General features: G+C 42.9%; 1 protein-coding gene across 1 annotated transcript in view; it reads left to right on the plus strand.

Moving 5' to 3' along the window:
• Window positions 1-23,066, plus strand: part of PTPRG (protein tyrosine phosphatase receptor type G) — a 391,447-nt gene that overhangs the window by 78,195 nt on the left and 290,186 nt on the right. Inside the window, exon 2 of the mRNA XM_084214136.1 lies at window positions 8,896-9,000. Within this exon, the coding sequence (XP_084070262.1) occupies window positions 8,896-9,000 (105 nt within the window). The remainder of the gene's footprint in view (window positions 1-8,895; window positions 9,001-23,066) is intronic.

Consider the following 23,066-nt stretch of genomic DNA (forward strand, 5'->3'; position numbering starts at 1 on the left):
AGGAGATTGTGCAGCTGTAGGTGGTCAGACCTGAGTGCAAACTGAGAGGAAGGCATCTCACAGTGGGATTAGAGCATTTCTCCTTTCTTTTCTTAAATAGTTCTTTATTGAGCTTTCCACCTTCAGCATTAATTTGAGAGCTGGAACCAAATAACCAGGAAGAGATTGATGTGGCATCACTTTATTTCCCACAGTCGATAAATTGTTAAATGGGCCAAAGGACACAGGTTAAAAAAATCATTTTGTATAAAGAAGGAGGGATTTTTATTAGATCATGAGCCCCTTTCTGTGAAAACTTGATAGTGGGGCATGTTTGATCTCATGTCATGCAGTGGAGCAGCTCTGTTGGCTTCATAAAAATGAAGCCTGAGTGGGACTGAAATCAGCGCTGTGCCCTGCATTTGCTGCTGGGAGGATGCTGGGTGTGCTGCTCCTTCAGAGGGGAGCAGGGTGAATTTGGGGGATGCCTTGGAGTGAGGACTCTGTGAGCCCACAGAGCACAAAGGGGAAGCCCTTGCCCAACAACAATTGTCCTCTGGGGACTCTGCATAAGTTTAGCAAAAACTCTGGTTTGTAGGGAGATGTTTGTGATGGAATGCAGAGGAGCTTTTAATGGGATGATGGGATGAGAAATGAAGTTATAGGTTGCCATCAAGGAGGCAGGAATATGTCTGCAAAGATGGCAGTGGGTGGACAGAAGTCATGCACAAAGCAGATTTGTGTCCCATGGTCCTTGCTATGGCTCTTTGGATGAGTCTAAGATTTTTTTTTTTACCAAGATATTTCGTGTACTTGGGGGAATCCATTTTGAAGATGTAACAAGGCTGTACTACCACAAATGCTGGCAGTCGATGCAAGCAAATTATTTCTAGAGCAGAGAGATGAAAGTGCTGATTTTGCAGAAGTTTGTGTGTTTTTTGTGAGTACTGCTGGATTTAGTGAAATGATAATGGTATGATTCTGCATTAAGCAAGGCACTGGAAGTACAAAATACTCCATTAAGGTCATATTTATTTGCTATTCAGAGGGTGCTCTTTTAACTCAGTGCGTGCTGCAGCACCTGATTAAGTGAGAATTAGAGTCAGAGGGGTGGTTCCAGCCACAGCATTTTCTGTTGCAAAACCCTTAAAGTTTGGGTACTTGCAATAAGGCAAGAAGTGAAATAAAGCTCCCTTTTGCAATTGTTAATGCAGCTAATCCAGTGCAAACTCCATTATACGTGTGTGGTTTATACATTCCCAGATAAACATGCCATGAATGAAGGGACCAAAGCAGCCCCTTCTCAGAGTGCCTGGGCTCATGGATTCAGGTTTCTTCTGCACAAATATACTGGGCTGCTACTGGATTCCAGCTTGTTCCAAGCTTGTCTTTGTGGAAGCAGTGCAGAGGTGTTGGAGCTGGCTGTGTGAGCAGTGACTTTACCCCAATATTTGGGTTTTCATTGCCTCAGCTCGCTCTGCCCAAGCTACCTGAGGTACTGGAGAATTGGGTTTATCTGCTTTCTCCCAAGTTACCTGCTGTGATTCTGTCAGTACTGGCTGAGAGAGCATCAGCTTCCCCGTGGAGGTCAGCCTTGCATATGAACCTCTGCTCTGAAGTTTTATTTCTGTGTTTGCATCACTCATTACTACAAATAAAATTCAGAGGTGACAAGACCTTTCTGAAGCGCAATGGGGAGAGAAGATGAACAAGGATGAGGATTCCTCCTTTTAAGAAATGCAGATAATGATGGTTAACAGGAGTCTGAAGGACTGTGAAGGATGCACAGAGCAAGAGTTTTCAAGGTTACAGAGTTTTCAGGTGCTCCCAATTATTTTTCTGTCTGACTACCAAACTCGGAGGTGTCTAAAAGGACTCCAGTTTTTAGACTATAATGTGCTGTAGTCTTCTTTAAGGTATCTCAGCTTAGATGCCTAGAGTACCAGTTTGTTTGAAAACTTTGTCTTAAAGGTAAAGGGAGTGTATTTCTGTATTCTCTGGGAAGTGTCAGAGAGCAGTTTGGTGGAATAAGGGTTTTAAAAACAGCTGGTTTTGAGGTGTCTGCAGTTTCCAGAGTTGGGGGATGAGTGTTTCTGGGATGCTCAGACTTCATTTCTTCAGCTGTGGCAGTGTGACATGAACAGCAGACTCTCCTTCCTGGAGAAGCCTTGCAGTTGTCTGGGATATTTTTTCTGCACTTTCTTCAGGGGAAAAATACCAGCCTGGTTTGTTTGGTTCTTTTTATATTACATGTAGCTCACACATGGGTAAACTGGAGCTCATGTTCCACAGACTGAGCACCCTTAGTCTCAGAGTATTCTGCAAGTTCTCTGGCAGAAGCTTTGCTGCAGGGCACCATCCTCTTGGCAGGGGAGATGTTGCAGTTGGTTTATTTGTGTGGCTTTATCTTGAGGTGGAGTTGATGGCACTGTTTGTTATCTGGCTGAGTGCTTATTCTGAGCACAAGTGCTGCAGGTGATGCTGGTTGACATCAGTGGTCCAAATTTACCAGCTATGTCACATCTTGCACAGCTGATGCCAGCTAAGTGTAAGCCATGAAAATGCAAAATCAAGCCCTTTCTAATCATCCAGCAGCATCTGTCTCTTCTTGGCCTCCCAAGCTTCTTTTTCTGTGTCCCCTTAATGGAGCATCATTAATGCAACTTGAAGTTGCCTCGCTGTCTCGCTAATGAGCTTTGCTCATCTGGGTTATGAAGCCAGGCAGGCTGAGAGCAGAAGCTGTGGGAGCTCCTGGTGAAGAGACTGCTTTGCTTCTCCTTGGGAGGGCACCTGCTCTAGGGGAGAGTGGCTGATGGCACTGGGCACCACAGTACAGGGCCTGCCTAGGGCATCAGAGACTTTCTTGTTGCCCTTAAACTCCATCCCTTGTAATACAAGGAAAAGTCTGTGCTGCAAATCTCTTTTCCATTGCTTGTCCACACTGGCTCTGCTGCTCAGGGACTTTTGCCTTGTGTTGATACATTGGAGTATTACAAAACTGCACTGCATTTAACTCATGGCATTGAACACAACAGGTTAGCAAGGGGCGCACCTGGAGACTGCTGTATTCATGTTTGGGATAAGGGCTTTTAATTCTGCCAGTTAATTTAATCCCCATAGTTTGACAGTGTGTTCCTTGGACTATTTTTCATCTTCAAATTGCATTCTGCTGGTTAGTTCCTGTAGAGGCCTGCTGTGCTCTGCATTTATGTTCTTGTTCTTAGGATTTGTGCTGTTACCACATCATTTATCAGACACGTGAGCTGCAGAGAATGAATGGATGGTGTGAAAAGTCTCCATGTCAGTTTTACACTGATGGACCTGTGGATTCCACTTGCACAGGAATTAAGGGGATGTCTGGGTGACTGTCATCTGGGAAAGGGACACATCTCTCCTGGCAGGTGAAGCATCTGGGTATCTGTTATTTCACTTAAGTTGCGAGGAACTCGTCATTTTTAACTCCCATATTTCATTAATGGAAAGCTGTGAAAATTGGCTGTGTGTTCACAGGAGAGCAGATTCTGGCTTTTATCTGATATTGGGTAGAAATCTCTGCAGCATTATCAAGGGATGAAGTCTCATTTAGAATATAATTTGTTGATGCTGTCTGACCACTATATGTTGTTGTAACTTCCATTCCTCTTTGGCAAGATATAAAATAATCTGCAAAATATGGAGATCCATGTCTGAAAAGTCTGTTTAAAAGTAATGCACTATCAAAATGGATTGGCTGTGCCTGAAATATTTCTAGATTTATTTGCTGTCAAAGGGTGGTAAAATATTTAAGGCAAATAGCCTAGTTGTGTTTAGGAATTTTACCATCAAAGAGCCTAGGGAGATGAATTTAAGTATTATTTATACTAATTGTGCAAAATATTTTAATTGCCCGATATTATAAATTTATTATCTATCAATTTCCTCCCTCTTCTTTTATTCTTTCCTTCTGGCTCATTTGGCAACATTTATTCTAAGAAATTGCCCAGAAGCCTGAACTCATTTCAGCAGAGTGTGTGTTACAGTGCATAGCATTGCAATGTCTCCAGCTTACCTGCTTCTCTTTAGCACAGTCCAATTAAAATACAGTGAAGGCACCTAGATAAAGGAGCTGCTTTTTGCTGGTGAGGCTTGCAGGAAGCTTTAGGCTCGCAGATGGGTGTCTTGGATCACTCATCTCTTATATCTACATTTAAGAGATGGTATAAAAGCCCTTCAAGTAATGTCTCTGTGCTTTTGTGCCTTTTTAAAATGCAGTGAATGGTTTTCTTAGATTTGAAAAGTTGCTTGTCTGCAGGCATTGATTTGATACACAACTAATTGCTAGAATACCTTATGATTTAGTACTTTTTTTTGTTACACACTAACAAGATCTTTTCTTTAACTTCCCTGCTTGAAGTGTTCTCCTGATGTGACACTACTGCAGACTCCAACAGACCAGGCTCTGTCTCCAAAGGCTGGCTGTAGCTCCGTGTTGAACTACTCAGTTAAGAAGTTCGTACACATTAGGGACTAGGAATAAAACCGTGGTTCACCTGCTACTATAGTCCACGGTGGCAAGTCAGAATGATTATGAGGTGGACAATGTGTGTATCTTTGAATTTGTCCCATTTTAATCCAAAACCAGATTTGTGTGCAACCCTTGTCTTCAAAGAAAGCTTAGAAGAATGCGAGTGTGGCACACAATCTAGTTAATCTGCCATTATAACTAATGATTTCACCATCCAGACCTAACGTATCGATCTTAAAGGATTTTTCTTTCATAGCTGATGGCTTGATACCTTTTAAACACTAATGCCAAGGGTATAATCTCTCTGAATAGTGTAATAGCTTTATATTTAAGGTAGATTGGGGATAAAATTTTGTGTTTTCATGTGAGCTATGAATACCAGTAAGGTACTCAGGCAGGAATTACCTTATCGTACCTTTGAGGGCACTTAGCAAATAATTTTTATTGGAGAGTTAATCTGTTGAGTCAGAGTGAATGGAGAGCTGCTCAGGATGCTGAGTGTAGCCAGCGTTGCTTTTGCTGTCTGCAGCTCTGTGGCCCGGGCTGATTCATTTAGCACATCATCGAAAATCATGTAGCATTCAGTGCTGCTCAAAATGATATGAAATGGTGTGTAAGGGATTTCTCCACGTTGGCTTTGAAGGATCCTCTCCTCCTGGCAGGGCTGCAGGGCTCAGCACAGCTCCACAGGCTGGGGATGTTACACCCAGCACACACCAGCGGCCAGGGGAGCTGCTCAGGGTTTAATTTCACGCTTGTGTATCTGAGTGTGCAATCTCTCCCTTTCTCTTTTAATCGTGGATCTGCAAGCCTCACACCATATATTATGGTGTTCATTTCCCCTCTGCAATCAGCACTGGCTTGATGGATCAAAGGAAACTTGCAAGGCAAGGGTTTCTGCTGTGCCTTCTCTTCATCTCTCCCTCCTGCTCTGTGTCCCTCTATTCCACCCCTCTAATTTGGCTGCTCCGTGTTGAGCCTTCCTGGAGCATGTTCCTGCCCCTCCTATTGTCCTGATTTCCACTCCCCCAACTTTTGCAGGGCTCCCAGAAGAGAGGAGCCTCTCCTGTTTGCTCCCTGTCAGACCAGCCTGTCTAATTGCTGGCTTTTCTCCAGCATCCAGCTCTGCAGGAGTGGAGCAGGAAACCACTTGGCTGCTCCCTGTTCTGGAGCTGTTAACTGTCTCCCAGCTGAAAAAAGACTTTTGGAATCCTGTAATGATTGGTGCTTATATAACCTAAATATTTTCTCAAAAACTTAAACTTTTCATTGGTGTCAGGTTGTTTGGTCAGAAGGTACATCCCCACCATCACCCCCCAAATCTGGAAAAAGTAGTGATTCTACCTGAAATATAAGATTGTTTTGCTGTATAAAGCAATTCCTTTTTTGAAAGAACTTGATTTGAATGCTTTGGCTCTTCCAGACTTTTATCTGAAAAGCCACTGTATGCTCTGTTCTGTACCTTGGACCCCTTGAGGATGAGAGAGTCACTGACCCCAATTAACACCGAAGAACAGAAGCACCACGAGATTGAGTCTGGTTTTCTGATGCCTAAACCACTCTGAGATATGGCCAGCAATATCTGCTTGTTCACTAGCACAACAATACTTGTGTTTTCTTGTGTTTCTGGGACCTCATGAAGAAATGCCTGGTTGTACTGTGGACAGGCTGAGGGAGGAAGGGGGTGTTGTGGCGTGATTTTTGCAAGAGCCAGACCATTACCTTTCCAGTTCACAGCATGGCCAGAGATCCTGAGCTGGCATCCTTTTCCCAGAGTTTCTGTCATCCTTTTCCCAGAGTTTCTGCAGCCACCCAATAAGTGTATATCTTCTCTAAATTGCTGATGACTGCTGAATTACTGCATGTTTATAAGGGGATTATTCTTGACATTAATGTTGGGCTATCTAGCAGTGGTGCAGGATTTTATTTAGAACAGGATGTTTCTTTCTCAGTTTGTTTCTTTTTCAGTCCTACAGAAGCTATTTAGCAACCAGCAAGTCTCTTCCCCTAGTTCTCTTGCAAAGTACTTGAGCTCCCTCCTGGTTTGTAACATCTTTTATGGTGGAAATAAATTTGTGTACAGCATGTCTCTTCATCTTTTATAAATACAGAGTAGGTGCACAAATCTATTAAGTTATCTATGCAGAAAACTAAAACTGCATATTTTCATAAGAATATCAGGTTTATAATTGCACAAATAAGATGCCGATGGAAGCAAATGTTCAATTTCACATTAAAGTTAGGCATTCATAAAGGCTTGGGTTTGCATAATTTAATTTTCTGCACAGAGGACACTGAAAATCAGTGGCATGATTCATGGCCATACCGTGGTTACTGTGAGGCTTTTTGATGGCTCCAGCTAGAAGTACAGAGGTGTTTACAGCCCAGGATGTTTTGCACTGACTCAGACCGCCTGTACCTTCAACAAATATAGATTATTTACAAATATAGATTATTTACAAATATAGATTATTTACAAATATAGATTATTTACAAATACAGATTATTTACAAATATAGATTATTTAGGCTCGGTGCCTTTCTCTGGATGTAAAGGCACACAGGAGGGCTCACTGAGCCGGAGCACCTTGTTCTTTGGAGGAGGCAGTGTTCAATCTTCCTCCTGCTGAAAGGTTCAGACTTTTTCAGCAAGAAAAAAATCCCACAGTTACTTGCCCTCTCTGTAGAGGATGCTCAGGAGAAAGCTGCTGTCTTTCATTTTGTAACAAGGAGAGGCTTTAGGTGTATTCATCAGCACATGTGATTTTTAAGTGAATAAGTTGGCCATTTTTTTCTGATGGCCTTTCCAGCCACCTGCCTAGGCTATTTCATTGTTCTCTTCCTTGGGCTTTTCATGGTCTCTTATCTTTGTTCAGTTTTGTGGTTTTTTGCCAAGAATGTTTGGGTCTCCACATCCCACACCCGTTCTTTCCTGCTGAAATGAGTGCCTGTTAACTCCCAACCACGTAGACATATAAAAGTAAATAAAAAGAAAAAAAAAAAGAAGACTGAAGTAAGATGTTTAATTTAGTATTTTTAGAGAAGAAAACAAAGTATGTGAGGTCGTGTTGCTTACAAATCCTGGTAGCATGATGTGTTCCAGTGTTTTTAGTTCACAGCCTAGGGTGAATTTAACATTTAGAAAGTTGCCAAGGAATCTGGAAAACTCATTCAAATGGCACAATTAGTACCTTTGCTTGCACAAGAGAGGATTTGGCAGGGGCAAACCTGAACTGCCTTTCCTGAAATTGCACGACTTTTCCTACCACTTCAGGGTTCCAAAACGTGCAGAAATCCACAGTGCAGAGGGAAGGTTGTACCCAGAGCTGGGTAGCACTCATGGATAACCTGGGGCACAGCAGGCTCTCTGCTGCTGTGGTGCAAGAGCCTTCCAGAAGCTTTTCCAAAGGGAGAGAAAGGCAAATTCTGAGTTACTGGTGCATGATGTCCAATAAAGTCCTGTTCCAGGCTTCTCTCCAGCCCAGCTGTAATTGGCTTGGGAATAGAAGGGAATGCAGCACTTGGTGACTGGGTAGCAGTGCTTCATGGGGTTTTCTGAAGCTTTAATTTGAATTATTCAGCTAGTTTCTTACTGATCAAATAAGCGGTTTGGGAGAAGTTGGGCTTAAATTTCCATAAAGCCATTTGGTGCATACTTGTTCCTCATTCCATGTCTATGGATCTAAGGTGGTTTTTGTTTGTGTGTATTTATTATGGTGCTCTGAAAAATGCAGTTGAATTTATTACAGACTTTCTACTGGCATTTGTGAATTTACACACCTCCACTTTGGTTCAATCAGATGCATAGAAACAATAAGCCAAATGTGCACATAAAAAGCCCAAATACCCCACATTATCATGGAAGCAATTCATTCCTTTCAAAAGAAAAAATAAAAGCTGTTGGAGGTATAAAAGAAAAAGTCCTGGGATGGAATGTAGGTGGGTAGGGGTAGGATGTGATTTTTTTTTTTTCCTGATTTACTTGAATTTAACATCTTGTGGCTTGTAGAGTTTGACAAAGATTTCTCCATTCCTGTTGTCTCCCTTTCATGCTGTAAGTCACTGGTATGGCACAGTGGGTGTTTTGACAGACATAGTTTGGTAGTCATTGGCAAAGGAAACTTCTGGGTCTAAACAGAGAAAGTTTGGCCATACATCAAGGCTCATATTGTTTGTTTGTGTACATCACAATTTCCTTATGGAAATTACTGGAGTTGCACAGGCATCCAGAGCAGAATAATGGTGAGCCAGTCCTGGCTTCTCCTTTGGATGGGGGGAAGGTTCCAGCCTGTTAAATTCTTTTAAGCAATCCCTGGTTTGTAGTCTCTGCTCAGCAAAGATTGAAGCTTCACTCTGCAAACTCCAGGGAGCCAATACCACTTTATTAACAATTCCTGCTTCTTTTCTTGCCAGCTCTGACCGAAGGTTATGTGGGCTCTCTGCATGAGAACAGACATGGGAGTTCTGTGCAGATCCGCAGGAGAAAGGCTTCAGGGGATCCTTACTGGGCATACTCGGGTGAGTGACTTGTCCTTTCAGAGCACTAAAATGTGAAATCCAGAATCAAATTGCTTACTTGCTTTTTGTTACTACTATGCTCAGTTTCAATTAGTTTTACAGTGTATTTTCCTTCTTCTGCCTTGCAAATTCCCCCTGTACACATGCCAGCCTTTCTTGCATTTCTGCCATTTTCCTGCAGGATTTGCCTTATTATTCTCCTCCTCCTTTCAGTCTTGTTTTTATTTCTTGACATACCCTTGGTCAGGCATACTCCCAAACTTTTCTTTGCTCTTCTGGTCTAATCAGTAGATTCCCAAGCTCACCATTTGCTTACCATTTTGTGCCTTCTAGGAAGACTGTAAGCATCCATATATATATATGCAGAGCAGAAAAAAAAGCCAAACCAAAAAACCAACACAATTTTTACAATGATTTGTTTCTGTGAATTTATTTTTGTGGTAGTGTATGATGACAACAATGAGACTTGTCAGTGCATCGAGCCAGGATGTGTGGTGCTGACAAGATAGGATACTGGAAGGGTATTTTATAGTTTGTCCCACTGCTTTCATAAAGTCTTATGGAAGAGCTCATGCACCTGCACAATTTTGAAATACCACAAATAAAAATACACTTCAGAATGATGTCTTTGATTTGCTGGTTGCTGTGTTCTAGAAATGGTGTTAATAACTATGTTGACTCTGTGGGAAATATCCAATATCTAAAAAGTTTTGATGAAGATTTCAAGCATTATATTGAACTTGTGTGTGCTTTTCTGAAAGAGCTGAGCTACGTTTCAGACATTTGCTGCTTGTCCAAGAGGGTTTTTGTCCAGGGGGAGTTTTAGCTGAAGGAAAAATATTACTTTCTAAGAGGTCTGAATGCTGATATAAATATGCAACTGTTAGTTTTTGACTGCCAACACCCCTCTTTTATCCAGACCATTTATTTCATTGGGAATGAATGATTATAGGTAAGTGTAGAGGTTTTTTCCATCAATATACACAAGTTATCTCTATTAGATGTCAAAATACAATCTATCTCATTTGCAAATGGGGTCAGGCAAGTAAAATAAATGTAAACATTTCAGTAATGTAGGACAAATGACCACTTTTGGTTTTCAGCCAGTTCAGCCTCTCTTATCTGATGCCATTTTGTTCATATTTGCTCTCTGAGGGGACCAGAGGTGATGAAAATGCTGAGCTTCTGTGTTTAGGTTGAAAGTGGGAATAAATGGTGGGTGGCAGAGCCCAGATACCAGACAGATATTTGTTTCTAGCTGAGCACAGTGAGGAGGATGATCATGTTATCTCTTTCTTTCTCCTTGCTTCCTCATTCCCCAGAATATTTCCCAGGAACCCTGAGCAGGGCTTGGCTAAGGTTTGTCCTGTGGGTAGGGTTTTGGACATGCCTAGGAAGTTTCCATCAAATGAGCCTACAGAGAGGGGAAACGGCATTCTGCAGCAAGCAATTAGCCTGTGTCAGTGGTTTCCAAGCTCTTTTACAGACATTATCTGCTAGGCTGCTTCCCTTCCCTATCCTCAGATGGTCAGGCCAGCTCCCCTCCAGTTATTTGTACAACAGCTGCTGGCCCAGCCCCAGCAATTATGGGCAGGGAAGGAGGCTCTGCTGGGCTGAGGGCTGGTGAGTCTGGAGCTTCTTCTGAGGGACTTTGCCAAAGGGAATGGACAAGACCAGGATAGCCCCTGACAGCCATCAGTGGGAGCTTCTGCTGAGCCCCAGCAGAGTCCATGTCTGAGCTGAGCTATGGCTTTATATTGATTTTATATTTCAGCTGAGTAGAAATGATTTACAGCAGCATAGGTCTCTCTCTTTCTATGGCTGTGCCTGCCTGCTTGCAGAGCTTTTGTATTTTTGGGCTTAAGATTTCTGTAATAAATCCTGAGTTGGGGGTGGAGAGGTCCAAAAGCAGGTGGGCAGTTGTGGTTTTCCTGCTTGGGGGTGGTAAAGGGCACAGCCACGTTGCAAAGAGCCCTCAAATATCCATCTTCCACAGGATGTGTCTGTCTCAGACTGTGCATTTAGATTATTTCCTCTGTAGCCTGTAGGAAACCCTTCTGCTGCCTGGAGCTCTTGTGGAGGGTGAATGGTCTGGAGATCAGGAATTTTCCAGCTTTTTGAGTGATCTATAGCCTTACCCTGTGCTGCCTGGTCATATTGATCCTCTCAGGCACAAGAGTTTGGAGAGGAGGAACTTCATTCATTGATCAGGTGTTGAACAAGCCTCAGACCTGTAACATTTGTATGAGGTACCCACATCCCTAAAGGTGCCTGCAGCAGGAACCTGTGAGCTCCAGTGCCTTGTGCACAGAGCTGCACCACACTTCTCCTTTCACTGGAAAGGAAAGGATTTTAAGCCTTGTAAAATAACCCTGTCTACAGACACAATTCTGACTATAACATTTATTCGAGTTCAGAAATAAAACTTGCAAAAGTAAAGACTGGATAATTAAATGAAGAAGGCCCATTTTGAATGGGTTCTGTCAAAAAGACAGCAGGAAACACAATCAGCCCTTCACAAGAAACTTCATTAAGTCTCTGCTAGCAGCTCTTTAGACCAAATTCAGAAGTGAGCAAACGCTGAAAACAGAAGACTAGCTTGTCTTTAAATAGGAACAGCAAAACTGAACAGAGACTGACGTCTCCTAGATGTTCTTTTTAGGCTTTTTAAGAAGCTCAAATTACATTTCTGGGGGGAATTCTCTGTGCATGTGTATTCATGTATGTTTTGGCAAAGTATTTATTGTGTTATTTACTGTATTATTGTAAGTTTTGACATGACTGTGTCTTAGAGTTTGTCAAAGATTTCCTAAACTGGGACTGGCCACATTACTTGTAGTGCAACAGAAATGTGGAAGAGGCACAGCACAGTCACAAGGAGCAGATGTGGATCCTGAATGTGTTTTACTGCAGTCTTTGCTTTTCCAACTCATCTTTTCTGTTAGGCTGACCACTGAATGGACAGGTTGGAAATTATTTTTAGCACACCTTTATAATTGTCACAGAACTCAGTCTGTTTCTAGTACCCATCATAGTGACAGATAGTAGCAGTTCAGGTGCTTTTTCATCGGTGTGGACATAGTTTTGTCAAAATGTAAACTGGTTTTTAAACAAAAAACTAAAACAATACTTGAAACAAATGCCTACAGAAATATGCAACAGAAATACCTACCAGATCCAGGGCTCTGACTGACCCTCCCTTGTGTGGTGTATGCCTCTTCACCGACCACAATATTCCAGACCTTTAAAGATGCTTCTCAGTGTTGCATCTGTCAGTGCTCAGAACGCTTTGCTGGTAAGCTGAGCAGACCCTGGTTTGCCTTCAGTAGCCCAAAAAATGAGCAGCTTCAGGGTCAGGGCCTTAGGAGGAGATGCCAGTGTGAGATGCTGATGCAGATGGTTGTACCTTAAGTGATGGTAGCCCTGGAGGACCTGTATCTACTCATACCCGTTCTTTTGAAAAGCTGTTGTGCAAAATTAATGTGGCAATCAGTGCTTGAGATTGTGGAAAACCAGAAGTAGGGGCTTACCCAAATCAGGAAACTCCTTTTCAAGTCTTCAGGTAAAAGATGTGATGTGTAATTATTCCCAGTGTTAATTTTTGTGATTAATGGTATGGGATGGGTCTGCCCTGTTCTGCTGCAGGATTTTGCTTTTGTCACTGGAGTTCCCAGCTGAGCTGGGGTGCTGGCACTGGCAGGGCTGGTGTGCCCTCCTCCCTTGATGACTGTTCTGCTGATCAGCTTCAGTGTTGTGAGCTGACTCATTCAAGAAATACTCTTCTGAGTAATCAAAACCATTTGGGCTGCTCAGAGAACAAAAAAGCCAGAGGTTGGCTGAGGATGTAGATGTGTTCTTTTTAGATGTTTATCTAACTGTGGTTTTGTAAAACGAATCCTGTGTAAAAAACTCATACAGTTGTTTTTTTCCTTTAATCTTATGGCGTGTTCAAGGCATCTCTTTCCTCTTTGTACCTTTAGTCTCTCCTATTCTATGTGAAATTATTTGCACCACTTATGATGCTTCTGTTATTTGTGCATGTCCTTACTGATTTTTTTTTTTTCTGTCTAAAACGTTGAATCCTTTCTCTCCAAGGTTTTGTGCAGCTGCCGTGAACATTAGGAGAAGTTAATAGAAGAAAAATAGGCGTTACAAGAGTAGAGATGACCCTGAGAGTGGGGAAAGGTGTCCATTAAGAACAGGAACTTTGGCCATGCTGTCAAGCTAGTGGACACTATCAGTGTGTGAATGCTTTGTCCTACAACACTTAGGCACTTATTGCTGTCCTTTAAGATGCTATTATTTAAAATATAACCGGTGGTGAATGTAAGAATTGAGTGTTCTTCTCAAAAGCAATTGCTGGCATTAAAACAGGAATGATGGGTAATGGTTATTTCCTGAAAGAACAGCAAATGGTGTTAACTGTGATGGAATGTAACTTGGCCATATCCTTTGTAAATGTGTGAATTTCTCTCTTTGCTTAGATTGTTCTCATTAAATAAGCTGCTAATGTGAATTGGACAGGAAATAATCAGCACATAGTAAGGAAAGCATCAAGACTTATTGAACTGAGAGGTAACTAATGGGCTATTTGCTGTGGTCAGTATTTCACTCCTTCAGTCCCTCAGAATAATAAATCTTGGTATTGACCAAAACTCTGGCACACCCTGTGTTCAGTTATCATTCCTCTGGAAAAGTACTCATCTCCCGTAAATGCAGCATAGTCAAAATGGGGAGGTTCTGGCTCTCTTGCTTTCTCACTCTTTTGAGCTGACTTTCTAAAGAGGAGCTCAGCTGAGAGAAGTAGGAAAAACATTCCCATTAATATCTGATCTGATCAGTAAACTGAGCTTTGAATATTTTTATCTGCATTCATCAGAGATGAATAGTAGTCTTCAGTGAACCCTGCTGGAACCAGCTGCAAGGCATTCGTTTCCATATGCATCTTGTTAGTGGAACAGTTGTTCCAGAAATCAATGCTACACTCTTTCATAAGGGGAACACAGGAAACCATAGCTGGAGAGTTTGCTGCTACTGTCTGAGCATGAACCCTCATTTCGAACGCGCACAGCTAAAGCAACTGCTGTGTGTTTTCCCAAATAAACAGGAATTACCATCTGTATATTTTGATTGTTTGTGTTCTGATGGTTCGTGAGGCTTCATGTCCACGGCACTGTACAGATGTGCACGAGGCACATCTGTGTCTGCAGAGCCTGCAGCTAAACCTGCACGTACCCAGAGCACGTCAAGGAGAGTTCCTTCCATCTTTCCTTAGCTATCCTGCCCCATGAAGGAACCAGTACCAAATACTATCTTTTGCTTCTGCTCTGAGAATGAAGAAATGAGTTGTCACAATCCTTTGCCAGGGAACAGGTTACATCTTCCTAACCACAGCTTGAATGGAGTTCACAATCACCTTGTGTTGAGTATTTACCATCAGCAGTTCCCTGAGGAGAGCCAGCCTTGCCAGGAGCAGCCCAAGTAGTCTCTCTCATTTTTACTAAGCCATCCTGCTGGGGAGCACAGCCCTGATTGAGAGTCTTGTCATTTACTGTGTTTGTCTATTGGCAAGTTTCTAAATAATCTGCTAAGGAAACCTCAGATAGTAATTTAGTTTCTACTTAGACACAGACACGATTTCATTATTGAATACCATTAATACTGTTTACTCTCTCTCTTGCCACCTTTTCTTGTGTGCCACGCTAACAGTTTATTCCAAGTACTGTCATAGTCAATCCTGGTATATCCAGTCTATATTGAAATGCTTGGCTGGATTTTTAAAAGTTGGACGCAGATATGGTGAAATTCCCTTGTTTTCTTTCTTTTTTTTTTTTTTTTTTTCTTGGCAAGGTTCTCACTAGAATTTGATTGGTTTTCATGCTTAAGTGCATTAAAGCAAATCTCTAATTTTTGAGTGTTGTGAATTTTTTCTTTACTGTTTCTTACCAGATAGGCCATTGGCAGATGAACAGCTTTGAGAGGCTAAAATAGGAGATGTGCAAGGAACCAGTCCCCTCAACTTTCACTCTTTCATGAATTATTTTTCCTAGTACAGAAGTACAAAATAACAGCAACAGATGCTAGATGAAATCTTCAATGCTTCAGATACAGTTGTTCCAGTAGTGCATCACAAGCATTTTTACTTTGCACTGCTGCAATCCCAACTGTGGTGACCTCCCCTCACATGAGGGAGCACAAAGAGCTGCTTTGGCTGGGGAGGGGAGACCTCTCACTTCTTTAAATGTACTGTGCTTTTTGTTGCATTTTCTTTCAATGTGAACACTGGGACATTTGTGGAAAACCTCTGGAATTACAACAACCAGTGCACTGTTTCAAAGGACTGAGAATGTGCTAAAGTGCAGCAAAAAGTTGTCAATTTAGTTGATCTCTAGGCACTGAAATAAGCAACAGGACAAAATATTTTAAGTTCTTCAGACATAAGAACATGTGAAATGCATATATTTTAAGCAGGCAAAAGAAAGATGGATTATTTGGGTAGCAGCTGTGATACAAGCTCAGCAAATGGACTGGAGAGTATTCAGAACATTTGAGTCTGCTGTTTTTGAGGTCCTTGAATGATTGCAGTGATATATTGAAGCTCCAATCTTGATTTCATATGTAACTGAACACATATAGGAGAATAACAATGAGGAAAAAAGTATGTGAACAGCAAGGATGCTTCAGTGAGAAACAAAGCAAGCACGGAAGTTCTGAATAGCCTTGTAGTGTGTGGTTTAAAAAAAAAAAAAAAGTAGCTTGGCACAAACATTATTGCAATAGTCCAAGCATGAAATAATCAAGAAATGAATGAGAATTCTAGTTGCAGGATATAAGCAGAGTCTTTGTATGAAATGGCTGAGCCAGGCCAGTACTGCAGTCAATGTAGTTGATGTAGAATTATTTTCATTATTTTTGTTATGTCAGATAGCTTCTTTCTGTCTTTCCAGTCACTGCTCAGAAGATAATCTTATTTTCAGTATCTCTGCCCCAGTAATTGCCCCATCTCTCCCCTTTCCCAAAAAGTGTCTCCATCTTGCAGAAGGTGGTATTGCAGATTTAGGGTTTTTAATCATTGTGATCCTTGCCTGCACAGGGAGCAGATCTGCCACACTGGGCTCCCTCCTTGGGGAGGAGTGAGAGGGGCAGGGCTGCCATGGGATGCAGGTGCCATGTGTTTATTCTGTGTCAAAAGGCACAGAGAAAGGAAGAGTCCGATGCTGGAGACAGGAAGAGCCCCGTGCAGATCCTTTGGGGCTGCAGTGAGTGCTCAGAGCTGCAGGAGTTCCAGTTCTTACAGTGGCTCTGAGCTGGAGGTGTTTTTTCCAGTTGGGGCAGTGTGAGTGACTCTTGCATGCCCCCCATGCCATGCACAGCAGAGTGGGGAATTCAGGGCCAGCCCAGGGCTGTGCTGTCTCTGAGGCCAGGCATCCCTCCTTACCAGGTGCTGATTGAAGACACCTTGGTTGCCTGGGAGACTGCCTCCTTTGGGGGGACCATGTTGGTAGCACAGCTGTTGTGAAGCTCCTGAGCTAACAGAAGGTTCTCTGGAGGTTATCAGGCTATGGAGCTTAATTCTTCCTTCATCAGCAAGCTCAGTTTCTCCCTGTGCTGGTGCTTTGTTGAAGCTCTTAGTCTGTTGGATGCTTTCAGTTTTTTGAAGAAGATCACATTCTTTCCCTATTCAATACACAGAACATTTGGCTTTAAGTTACAAAGTTTTTTTTTAAAGACTGCATGTGCCCAAAGAGTTGGATTGGGCACACTTTTAACTTGTCAAATTAAATAAATATGAAATCCTGCAGTGGAGTGCGGAGCTGTGCATATAAATTACATCCTTAAGCAGCACTTGAGTGATTTTCTGGAAATGTTTTCAACTCTCCCCTGAACTTTTAAGGGTCATCTCTGTAGCCTTTCTATCTGAGGCAGGCTATTGGTACTAGAATGATTTATTGAAGAGGTATGTTGCTCTGCAGTGTAAAAATAATGTCAAGCCTCACTGAGAACCTGAGTATCAAGCTTCTGTTTTTGTAAAGCTGGGAAAGCAAGTGGGTTTAATTCAACTGAACCCTGAATGAATGTTTCCTAAGTGTGTGTTCCCATCCTTTCCTGTCTGCTTACACTGCCCACTTGTGAGAGGAGTGGGACTGTGGGATGATAATATTTTCGGGGTAATTAGTGAGATGAGTGGTTTCATTTGTGAAGAATTAGGAACCCTTTGTCCCTGTTGCAGAGGTATAAAGATTGGCACTTGAACTGCCATACTAAGGCTGGTGGGTATTGCTTACTCATGGAGCCCTTGTGGTTGAACTCTCAGTGGGGTGAGATACTTTTGAAACACATAACTCCTTTAAAAATATCTAAGACTTGGCCAGCCAGTAACTTCCAGCAGAGGAGTCTTTGCTGCCATGAGTGTTAGACCTTCCATCTTCCTCCCTCTCCATCCTGCCTGTTTTCCTCCCAACAGTACTTGCCAAGTTTCACCTAAGCCAGTCTGTTCTAGCCAGGGCTGAGGTAAACCCTGTCCCCTGCATCCCTGGGTAAATGCTCTCTCACTCCATGCAGTTTTCTCCAGCTGCTGTAGGCTTCCAGCCTTGCAGGGGCATGCACAGCTGCACATCCCTCCTTAGCTGCTGAGAGGGAAGCTCATGCAGTGTCACAGCTGTGGAGACCAGGAGGGCACAGGGAGGCTGGGTGCCAGGTCTCATCACCCCAGTGTGCCTCAACTGAGGTCTCTGATGCTGGTCTGCTTTTTTTAGCTTGATGTAAATTAAAGCATTCAGGTCAGCATCTAAGGTGTGCAGCTGGAAGAAAGTGGAGGAGGAGCTGTTCCACGTGGGGTTCTTGATTTTTGACTCTCTTGAGAGGTTTTCTGAGCTGTCTTGGTGTATAAATTTCCTCAGAATTGAACAAAAGAGGAAAAGTCCCTGCAGCTGAATGCCTGAAGGTGATGAGTGTTGGCATGTGACGGCAGTTTCTGTTGCTTTCCTTATGTGGAATAGTGAAACAAATGTTTCCTATGTGTCCCAGCTCCCCACAATACACTCACAGCTAGAACTGAGGTGACAGAAGTCCCTTAAATGTTGTTCATTTGCCTTTGCTCTGTGCTGGGTGGACCTCCCAGGGCCCTTCTGCTGAATTTCACATCATCTGGTCCTTGAGCACTGGAGCCCATCCTGTGTGTCAAGGTCCTGGACAAGCAAAGCACGAAATGGATGGGCTCAGAATGAAGAAGTGAAAGTGATGTGATTTGCTTTGTGTTTGTGTGAACGCATTTCCCAAGTAGAGAAATAAGATTTACCCAGAGGTAGCACAGCAGTGAAGTCATGGAGAGTTGAGATCACTTCATGTTCAGTTTTACATGCTGTCTTTTGCTCCTGAGGTGTGGTGCTGTGGCTCAGGCTGCTGCTGGAGCCTTCTGTGGCCCCTTGGGGTATGAAAACTCACTTTACATGCCAGATGCTAGTCTGCTCCTACCCAGACGTGACGTGAACTTTTCAGACAGATTCCAACTTGGAAGCTTCTGTGGCACTTCAGATTGTGTTTTTAATTTATATTTCTGTTGCTGGAGACATGAAATTGAGACCACTTATCTTCATGATACACTGTTAGCATATGCTGATCTCTGAGGAAGGGGATCTGCTCTGTGAAGGTGTTTGCAGAGAATTGCATGTGACTTTTGCAAAGAAGGGCTCCGTGCATGTAGCTCAGTTACTGCTCATGTTGCACAGGGGCTCCCCAGATGCCTGAGGGACATAATTGCTCTCAGTGCAAACACAGAAAAGTTACCTCTGCCTTAAATTTGTGCAAGTCATCTGAGAGGTGGCCTGGTGTTAAATGCATTGATGGCTGAAGCAGAGTGCAGTGAGGTGAAGACTATGAGCCTGGAGAAGGCACTAAAAGCTTCCTTTTCTCTGTTAAAACACCAGAGCTGTGCAGCTCTGTGAACAATTTAGTGCTTCATATTCCTGTGAAAAGTCTCCAGTGCCCAAGAAGCTCTGGGCTTCTTTCATGGCCTCCAGTTGTGCTGTGTGCCACTGTTCCCTTGTTGATGCTTGTGCATCACTGAACCAGCGGCTGTGCTGTATCTGTAAATCTGTAAGGTCACCCCTCAGTGTGGGTCAGAGTTACCCAGCAAGTTTCAGAGTTGTGGTGGGAGGGAAGGGGAGTTGGTAGCCCAGATGCAGTAGAAGGCTCAAATACATGAGCCTGTTTCTTTAGGCTGATCCACGATGGGCCCCTCTTCAAAATGGCCAGTGCTCCCCAGCAGCTTTTCAGAACAGGCACCAGTGAAGTTCTGCTTCTGTGAGGAGACCCCTGTGAGTGTGGCAGATGGGTTCTGAAGGCTGAAAAATGTCTGGGTGGTTCAAGTGATCAAAATATTAGTCATAATTCTATCCTGTTGTGCTAAGTGAAGTATAACTGTTGAAAGGAAATAGTCCAAGTGCAGCCTTTCCATTTGATACCCTGGTCAGACGTGCCAGTGGAGGAGGAGGAGGCTGCACAGGAACCCTTGGAAGAGGGATTTGTAGGCAACCATCTGCTTGGCATTAGCAGAAGACCTTAAATGAGGGAAGGTGGTGTGGTGTGGCACCTGAACTCATCATTCAGCATTGCATCTTACGATTTCAGTGTGAACAGGAGTGCAGAGTATGGTAGAGTATGGTAAACATTTTCAGCTTTTTTCCCCCCCAAAGTACTGTTGGAAACTGTAATAAAAAGTAACTGCTGGGAAAGTAGTTTTGCTGAGTTATGCTATTTCTGAAAATGCATAATGCTCCATAGGCTTTTAAGTGATACTGGGCATATTTAACATTCTTTGATGTTAATTTCCTGGCATATGGACATCTCTACTTATTAAAATAAATAAGTACTTTCAAATTTAATGAAATGATGGAGGAAATGGCCTTTTTTCACATTCACGTCCGCTTCACTGGATAATTTAATGTTTTAAAATGTAAGTTCATATTAAAGTTTAAAATTCAAGTATTGGTTTTTGAAATTCTGTAATAAAAAGGTTTTGCTGTGGGAGAGCTGTATGAATTACTGAGCATGATAACACGATTAGCAAAGTCTAGCTGGTGATTTCTCTGGTACAAAATGCGAGCTGTAAATCTTCCCAGTAGGACCTACAGCACTGGTGTGCTGGTGGGAACTCCTGGTGCTGATGACTGCTCCATTCCTGGGGCATCACTCTGGCAGACTTGCCAGCTGCCTGTATTCCAGAGTGAAGGTACAGCTCTGGAAAAGGTCTCCTGCATCATTGACCTTTCCCTCCCCTCACACACACATTTTACTCTCTCTTGGAGCTGACACTTTAAGCTTCTTGGGGCAGAGATGAGCACTTGTTAATACTGGCTCCCAAAAAGATCTTGCTGCTTTCTTTTATACTAAACATGTATATTTGCTTCTCAGGTCTTTGCATCTAATGGGAAGGATTTTCTTTATAGGTGTTACTGTATTATTATGAAGTACAGGAAACACACTTTGATCCTCTCTTCTGTGCTGAGGGAGAGCAAGAATTCCCTGGAGAATAAGTAATGTTCAATGTAATTGACTGGGTATAAATATTTGAGTCCTAAATATTTAATGGAAATCATTGTGTTTGAATGTAGCAATGTGCAGTTGATGGAAGTTTGCTCTGTGTCTTGCATGTCTTGAGAGACTGCTCACGTGCTGTGTTCAAGCCAAGGGTGGCTTTATTTCATTTCAAGGCAGAGTAGAAACTGAAGAACTTATTTTCAGGGAGAAAAATGGCAAGAGACCCGAATGAAAAACCTACTCAGCTGAAGCAGAGGTGACAAAGTTCACTGTGATTATATTGATTTTAAATTACTGTGTAGAGCTGGGACTAGCCTGTGTCTAGTCCTGCTCATGATGAGAAGAAGAAAAGAAAAAGGCATGAATACTCTCCCCTCTGCTTCCAAATATTTTGTTACCAGTATGAAAATCTGAGAGCAGTCTTGTCCTCCTGACATTCCCAACAGGCAAAATAAAGGTGTTCCAGCATCCTCAGTGGAGCTGAAAGGGGATAAGAAGCACAGTGAGATCAAAACCTGTTTTTTCCCCCTCAGCAGCCTACCCCTGTGCCCTGGCTCCTGGAGGGAGGAGCACACAGTGCCCTGTTCAGTGTGTAACAGATGCCTCCAGTCTGTGTGTGCCCCCAGCTCTGCCAGAGATGACGTTCATAGCAAACAGAGCATGTCTTGAGTTGTATGCACTTTTGGTGAAGCACTGCAACTGCCTATGCCACAAATTAAAACTGAGCTGGAATTAGTAGCAATTAACAGCATCTATATTCATCTACTAGAAGTTTTACAGAAGAGTCATTACTGTTTAACTTTATGTAGTTTGCATCTGTTTCACTGTCAATGAGAAAATTATCCAGTCATTTAGAGTTGACCATTTATTTTAGACCAGTCATGTGTTTTAGTATCGAATGGGACTTTGGGGAACAAGAATTTAGAGCAAATAAAGCTAATTGTGGTGAAAAATGGATATATTATCAGTGGTATATATATTATTGTAATGAAGCTCTTAGTTGCCCCATGACTGAAGGAGCACAGGGGTCTGTCTTGTACCTGCAGTAAATCCAACTCTGATGGGAGATGCTGAACCTCCTTGTTTGGTGTGATGGAGAGAACGCCTGAGGCACTTGGGCAGGGAAGGGGACTATTTCTGTTCCTTCCCCACGGTTTTTCAGCAGTCTGCCATGGTGTGCATTGCTGGGCCCGTGCCAAGCAGAGATGCGGCCTCCAAGTGCGACTTTATTACTTCAGTTGTAGATGATTAATTCTGTACCAAACCGTATGGGCCTGATTAACCCAGAACACTGCAATAATGCTGTTTTAAAGATCTTTAGTGCATCCATTACTTCTGTTTCCAGTCTGCTTTTTCACTAGAGTAAAACCCCTTGTTTCTTACCATTGAATCTTGAAGTAGGGTCTGGTCCATAAAAAATGCCGCCGAGCTGACAGTGGCTTGCTATGTTTAACGTTCTCTTCATTGAGGGAATGTCCAAGATGTCCTTATTTGTAGCACCTTTGTAAGGCCAGAGGTTATTGCTGCCTCCACCACTGTAAGGGGGAAAAGAAAGCCATTATCTGTCCTGAGCCATCCAGGAGACTCAGGAATCAGAGACTGGGGTCCAAACCAGGGTTTGTAGATGTTTGTCCCTTTCAAGACGCAGCCCACTCCACTGTGGCAGCACCACCACCCACTGTGTGGTAGCACACCTGTCTGAGCCCTGCAGGTGTGTTGTTCCCTGACTGGAAGGCTCCAGCTCTCTGGAGCAGGTTGTTCTTGCAGTGCAGGAGGGTGCTGCCTGCCTGTGAGTGCTGGGTCTGTGCTTGGGGTGGCTCTGCAGGCAAGGCAGGATGCTTTTACATTCACAACTGTCTCAGCTTTTTTAATGAGATGTTTCAATATCTTTGGGGGGTGTGCTTGTTGGCTTTATATGTTTTCATTTTTAAGCTGAAAAGTATTTTGTAGCTCCACTGTAGAAGTGCAGGTTAAATAATCTATCCATATTTTGCAAGTCACTGAACTTTAATACCTTTATCTAAAAGCATTTTTGGGGCACTGCTTGGCTCATAGAAACCTGCTGTGTTTGTTAAATCACTCTTTAGGTTTTGTATAGTTCAAGCCTTTAGAAAATAAAAATAACAATCTTCTATTGTCCCTGGAAAAGCCTTGTACCCTTATCAACATCCTCCGGCTTGGCTGGGGAAAGCAAATCCGCCCCCTCATGCCAATGGCCCTGTATGGACACAGCCTCATATCATTTCTGTGGGATTGTGACTTCTGTGACCTCTTGCTGGTGGAGAATTTGCCTGAATAAATCCTACGATAATGTGCTGCTGGCAGAACTTACCCACACTGGGGGAGCAGCCATTCAGACTCTTGCACTTGGTAAAAGAGGCCTTTTTTGCCAAATCTGGAAGGAGAAAAACGGCATTTGTGGGAATCACTCGTGTTTCCCAGCTGTGGCAGTTCTGCTTTCTGCTTCTCTTCAGGCCAGGTCAGTCCAGCTGAAACTGGAGGTGATTATCTCATTGGTCTCATTATCT

Source organism: Fringilla coelebs (assembly GCF_963513975.1).
Source record: "Fringilla coelebs genome assembly, chromosome: 13".
NCBI lineage: Eukaryota > Metazoa > Chordata > Aves > Passeriformes > Fringillidae > Fringilla > Fringilla coelebs.